The sequence below is a fragment of the Formica exsecta genome, unplaced genomic scaffold, assembly GCF_003651465.1.
Source record: "Formica exsecta isolate Colony F162 unplaced genomic scaffold, ASM365146v1 scaffold144, whole genome shotgun sequence".
In the NCBI taxonomy this organism is placed as follows: domain Eukaryota; kingdom Metazoa; phylum Arthropoda; class Insecta; order Hymenoptera; family Formicidae; genus Formica; species Formica exsecta.
This window is the reverse complement of record NW_021848768.1, coordinates 22,810-29,042: the sequence shown is the minus strand read 5'-3', so window position 1 is coordinate 29,042 and position 6,233 is coordinate 22,810. Positions and strand designations below refer to the sequence as shown.

General features: G+C 35.4%; 2 protein-coding genes across 4 annotated transcripts in view; both read right to left on the bottom strand.

The window, feature by feature from the left end:
• The window catches only part of LOC115246266 (glutathione S-transferase 1-like), a 3,351-nt gene extending 1,021 nt beyond the window's left edge, over positions 1 to 2,330 (bottom strand). Inside the window, exons 1-6 of one of the 2 annotated variants that reach the window (XM_029824982.1) lie at positions 2,161 to 2,330; positions 1,642 to 1,785; positions 1,495 to 1,553; positions 1,116 to 1,257; positions 937 to 1,051; positions 21 to 526 (exon numbers count right to left, since the gene is read on the bottom strand). In XM_029824982.1, the coding sequence (XP_029680842.1) occupies positions 288 to 526; positions 937 to 1,051; positions 1,116 to 1,257; positions 1,495 to 1,553; positions 1,642 to 1,776 (690 nt within the window). In that variant the 5' untranslated portion in view covers positions 1,777 to 1,785; positions 2,161 to 2,330 and the 3' untranslated portion in view covers positions 21 to 287. Of the gene's footprint in view, positions 1 to 20; positions 527 to 933; positions 1,052 to 1,115; positions 1,258 to 1,494; positions 1,554 to 1,641; positions 1,786 to 2,160 lie in introns of both variants that reach the window. The other variant, XM_029824981.1, reaches the window with a different exon arrangement.
• A 675-nt stretch (positions 2,331 to 3,005) lies between these two features.
• On the bottom strand, positions 3,006 to 5,635 carry LOC115246265 (BTB/POZ domain-containing protein 17). Of its 2 annotated transcripts, XM_029824980.1 has the most exons (4): positions 5,531 to 5,622; positions 5,252 to 5,428; positions 5,039 to 5,179; positions 3,006 to 4,941 (listed from the first exon to the last, which is right to left on the bottom strand). In XM_029824980.1, exons 2-4 carry the CDS (start codon positions 5,372 to 5,374, stop codon positions 3,685 to 3,687), a joined length of 1,521 nt encoding a protein of 506 aa, XP_029680840.1. In that variant the 5' UTR covers positions 5,375 to 5,428; positions 5,531 to 5,622; the 3' UTR covers positions 3,006 to 3,684. The 2 variants fall into 2 exon arrangements, with proteins under 2 accessions (XP_029680840.1, XP_029680839.1); XM_029824979.1 differs by having other exon boundaries at positions 5,252 to 5,635.
• Between the last annotated feature and the right edge of the window lie 598 nt (positions 5,636 to 6,233).

Here is a 6,233-nt window from a genome sequence, read left to right as displayed (position 1 = left end):
GAAACAATTAATCCACGACGCGAAGGTTGTAATCGCAGTGATTCTAACACTTATCGTAAAGTGTATTGCGATATAAATTCTAGTTTAATGTTGATATACAAAGTATCGTGAAAGAGAATTGCGAGCGAATGTGACGTATATATGTATATATGTCGATAATAAATCTCAGTAAAAATATCACTTATTTTATTGTCATCATTTTCTTCATATCATATGTAGAAAAACTGCGAATCTACAAATGTCTATGTGTGTTAATTATTTGTTTATATTCTGCTGCGAAAACTCCCTCACGCGCTCTTGCGCACCGGATGTATCGGGTGATCCATGCTGGATAAATCAGGCGGATGTTTTTCGAAGTAACTGATCTCCCGCATTCCGCCCGCCGCGATTTCCCAAAGATCAGGGTGCTCCCGTTTGAAATTTTCGTACCATTTCGCCACGTAAGGCCACGCGTCCAACTTGAAGTCAATGGCCTCCAGACACATCGTCGCTGTTATCAGCGGAAAATCGGCGATCGTTAAGTTATCTATATAAATAAATACAAGAGAAATATACGTATTTAATTTTTATCGCTATAGTAAATACATTAAAAATAAGAAAAAAAATAATAATATACACATGCATTTTCCACTCTTATCGCGAATGTGCTTCTCGGGGTCTTTTTTCAAATTCAAGTTATTAAAAATATATCATGAAAACTCTTTGCCGCTTTATGTAATTATTATGATTACGATTTTCACAAATATCCCGTGTCATTGTTATCGTGAATACTAATTATACGCAGCTGTAAATGCTTTGTTAGCTGTTTTACTGCATTGTCATAGTCGTCTAATAGCGCTGTCAAGTTTGCGTGTACGTTTTAATCTCACCGATTGTATTGTTCGTTTAAAAGAAGTTTACCGACAGAATTTTATAATACGTATATATACTCACTACCTGCCGCATATGCGGAATTTTCGCGTTGCAAATACGTGTTGAAAATATCCAGTGCCATCTTCGTTTTCTTCAAACCCAATGGTGTGCGTTGATAATCGAAGAATATCGGTGCCATCTGCGAAATGCAATTGTGAATAAACATTCTTATGACGAGAAAATTCAATTCATTACGCACTTACAACGTATTCGGAAATATTGCGGTAATAAAGCGCCAAATTGAAGCACAGACGATGATTGACAATCGCGCGCAATTTTAGATCCTTCGGATATAGTTTACCGCTCGTATCATACTGGTCGGCTAAATATTGTAAAATAGCGTTGCTGCAAGACAAAATGAATTATGCAAAAGTCGGATAACGCTATAAATAATTTATAATATACGCGTCTCTCATTATTTTATCTCTCACAGCGTGAATTGCATCTACTTAAATCTAATATTTATGCTTGCGAGAAACAACCGTAAAAATAACGGATATTTTCCTTAGATGTTTAATATCGGGAAGAAAAATTTTCCGCAATTTTTGGAATCGATAGCGAATATCTTGGACCACTTTTCACCTTTCGCCCATTATAAGATCATGATCGACTAGAGTAGGTATCTCCTTCTGTGGATTTAGCTGGAAGAATCGATGCGGTTTTAATGTTTCTTCTACGCGTTATTTATTCATATGAGAGATCTTTTTTCTCTTTCTTTTTAAGAAATACCTCTTCGTACTCTTTAGTCATATGTTCGCCTTTTCCATAATCCACATCGATCAACTCGTACTCGATATCCAAAGCCTTCAACAGCTGACGACACGCGAGAGACGGCGGACCGTCCGAAACGGAATATAATTTCATGTTTTGTATCTGGAAAATGCAAATATTCCGAACAAAGATCCTGTTATACAAATATACAAAATTAACTATATTAACAAAGTGAATAAATTAACAAAAACTACGAGTAAGTTATTCAATGTTAAAAAAATGTAATTCTGAAACAAAAATGCCCAGAAAAATTTATAGAAATAAAAATTTATTCAGAAATTGCTCTTTCTTTTCATGAAAACACAACATGTTAATTTGCAGCATATTATAAAAGATTTCTTCAAAATTGTATTAAAGAGAGTACGATTAAGGCTTCTAAATGCACTATCCTCGAATGATCAAGATCCATTGACACGTTACTATATAAATATAAACAAATCATATATTATTTAATAATTAAGTAATAATGTTCCTTACACTATTTAATAGAGAGCAAGACGATATGCGTGACTGCTGCGTCCGAGAAGTGTAAAAGATACTACTGACAAAACACAAAGTCTGCCTTTCACTGCTTGTTCAAGGCTATTATAACACATATATAAAGTGACCTATTTCACAAATCCTACTGTAGTAATGTATGCATGTGTATTATCACACAAGCACTCGATAAAATTTTAATCTCTTTTATCATCACAACTGTCATATTGAGATTGTATTCGTTATTTATTTTTGCGTTTATAAACATTTTCAAAAAAACAATTTATCTTTAATATTAGACTTAATAATTCGAATCACATTTTAATAAGGTAAATAAGCATATCGTTATAAAAAAATGATATTATATGCTTATGTGTGTGTGGGATTTTGAAAATTAAGACTGCTATATATAACGCATTTAAGAATAAAGATTACATGTTTATTTAATCTCAGATCTTAGTCTCGCTCCGGGTACAATATTAATTGATAAGTTAAGAAACTAAATCCTCAACACAGGAACACGTAATATCGGTGGTTAGGTAGTAAGAAGAAAATAAATATAATAAAATATATATTATATAAGAAATTTTATAAAACTTGCAAACGTATTCCGTATCTTCAAAGTGCGATAATAATATAAAAAAAATAATAACAATAATAAAACGGCATTTAAAGTTGCATCTAAAGCTAGACGCACTTACATTTTAGGAAATTCTCTTACCCTTCCTCTCTTTAACAAGATACGGAACCTCCGTAAGTTCTGTACATATCAGAGACAAGAAATATTTTTCTTATCTCAGGTGAAATAAGTGATATCCCTTGTCTCTAGAAAAATTACTGCTCATAATTTTTACATACACATTTTATTGGCGACCTCGTTAGAAAAAATGTAATATCGGTTTGCGAGTTAGAACTAATATACACAAGTCTATATTAACATATGTATCTGTGTTCATAAAGTGCGCTCGCATTCTGCATGTTATCGCATTTTGTGCACGCAATAACCACATAATTTGTGACTAAAATAATATTCGCATCTCAGCTATATACAGTACACACATTCGTATCTTACAGACATTAGACAAAATCGTAGGAGGAGTTTATATGTAACGAATCACATTAACAGTATGGCAGCAGGGGCTACTAAAATTTTTTATTCAAGTATATCGCACATTTGACAATACATTCGTAATGTAATATACCTCATTAAGATATTATTTTTTATATCAGCGTTTCCTTAAGATCAATATTTAAAATTTCGAAAATAATATATATGATATATAGAGAAGAAGCAATTATATGTGTGTGTACTACATGTTAACTTCGTCAATATCCGTATTTGGAAAAATATTGGAAAAATATTTACACGTAAGAAACAGAAAAAAGAAAATAAACGTAGTTGCATGATATAAACACATAAAATTCATAATATCCTCTTTCATTCTTGGAAAAACATAGAATGTAAACAACATTTTTCTCGCTGTGATTTTCTACTTTGATACATGTAATGTGACGTCGTAAACGCTAATTGGCTGGCGATATAACAATATGTAATTTGAGCATGTCTTTGTTGGGACCCACTAAGAAAGGAGACACCACGTTTTCCGATACCGAGCCCTGTTGCGGATTGAGTTCCTCGAACGGCAGAAGATCGTCCAGATTCAGAACGCGATCCTTTCTACTGAATCTGTGAATGATTTCGGTGACTCTCGCGATATGTTCAACTCCATCTTGCAAACCGTAAATCAAAACTCCGATCTTTACGCGCATGTGACTGTTCATCGGTGGCTCTTTGCACGTTAACGACAATCTCACCGATCGCTTCACATGCTCGGGCATCTCTACCGTACCTTGCCATACTATGAGGAAAAATTTCTTGAACCATACACCCTTAGGATAGATATCTACCACCCACTCGCAAGTTTTGTCGCCGGCGTATTCCGCTAAATTGGAGTGACTGGAAAACACAAGTGTCCTCGTGTGATATGATGGCAGACCGTGAAAGTTTTCTATGGTCAGTAACGAGCTGCACGTATCGACGGTGTACAATCTCGGTTCGAACAGCAAAGCGCCGTCCTCCTCACTAAGACTCACTTCTCTCACTCTGTCCGTTTGACCCGAATGGAAGGACATGCCGATTGACATACGTTCTACGAAAAATTCCTTATATTTTTTTGTCAACGGCGACAGTAGTAGGTCGGCTAATTGTCGCGGGGACATCATCGGGAATCTAACGGGTGACATAACTGCTATCACCAGTTGATGCAACGTCGCCTCTAATTCCTCCGGCGACAACTGCGCTCTCAATCGATCTGCCTGATGATCCAACCAAAATTCTAGGCACTTGTAGAGCGTCATCTCATCCTTTATGACTAAACTGCTTTGGTGCAACAACGATACTAGGATATCTAAATCGAAATTCCCAAAGTCCGCGGTTTTGGCCACAAGCCCCAAGTTCCACTTGATGAAGTTTTGGCACGCTTGGCTAATGTCGTGATGACCACAGTTCAATGTGTATTGCAGCCACGATACCAGAGTGCCATGTATGGCAGCAAGCGCAATATGATTTCGCATGTAGTCAAGGCACAACAATATCAAATCTTTGACATTGTACTTATCGGCTAGAGATAATATAGGTAGAACAACTCCATAGTTTATTCTTATTTGACCAGTGTAAAAGTAGCGCAAAAATTCACTGAATATTGGCGCGCACTGAGGCGTTTCTTGAAGGGTTACCCTGCTTTCTTGAGACTCACTCCATTGTGGACTCATCAACATCACCTGAATACCAGTTAATATTAAGAGCATCATTCTGTACCAAATCTTAAATATATATATATATATATATATATATATATATTTATTTCTTTGCACTTACTTGGAAAACATCGCTAGAAGCACAGAGTATAAGTCGGTGTGCTGGATATTCCACACCATCCACAACAAGACAGATGTCGTTCATAAGACGTTCCGCATACAGCGTTGCTATTTTTAACAAAACTGTACGCGAATTGTCTACCTGTAATCAATGAGTTAATAAAGATTGCATATAATGGTAGAGCTTAGATTTCTTGTAATACTTAATATGTACCTCTATAGAATCCGAGCCTTCAGATTGTGCGACTGTGCTCTGACTGCTATTAACCGTCTCTGATTTCTTGCTGGGATCCATCCTTGAAGAACCTGTCATCCACCCAATAGTAGTCCGTAACATCTGCACATGTTTCCTCGACGTATTTGCAACTTAATCGTCGCTTTTCATTATCAACTGCAATGAAATTTCAATGAAGAGAATGAACTATTTCCATAAAGTTTTGCATTGTCATCTCGAATTAGCATATGTTATTAGCAATAGTTTCGTTAAATGTACGGTCGACGAATCCAATTGAGTCGAGGTTCAACAAATTTGCAGCATATATCGTAATAAAGACTAATTTCGATCTCCGAGACGATATCTCTTCTTGTTATCACATGTACTCTAATGCCCGTATCAGACTACGCATTGAAAATTGAAATTTGACCAATCAGGATAAAAGGAACTAAAATTTCCTTGTCTTGATTGGTCAAATTTCAATCTAAATGCATAGTCTGATATGGGCTTAACGGTTTTTTTTATTGGAGCACGATAGATATCGACCGACTTGCGCGCGAACCATTTGCGAGTAATTTCGAAAAATCCTCTTCAAGTTCTCGTTGTAAAGATATGTGCATGTACTAGCAACTCTTCTGCCGATTGGATATATTCAGATGTCAGTGTTAGCTGAGGCCCAAGAGCGACCACGCCGGCGTTTTCGACGTAACTTGATGTAATCTGTAATCGGAGAGTTGTTGGATATTGGATGTAAATTGTAAATTAATCTGGTCGTTGTTTCAACGGAAAAATTTTACGTATGACGTCATCTATGTTCTTTTCCTTGACACTATTACAAAAATGTATCGATAAAACAGATTACATAGGTTTGTGTCTATGCTAAGTTCCTATTATTTTTTTTTGTCTTTGAGAAATCATTACACACAGACTTCTAATTTAACTTAAAATTATTTAATATAGTTATATAAAAAAAATTTATCAA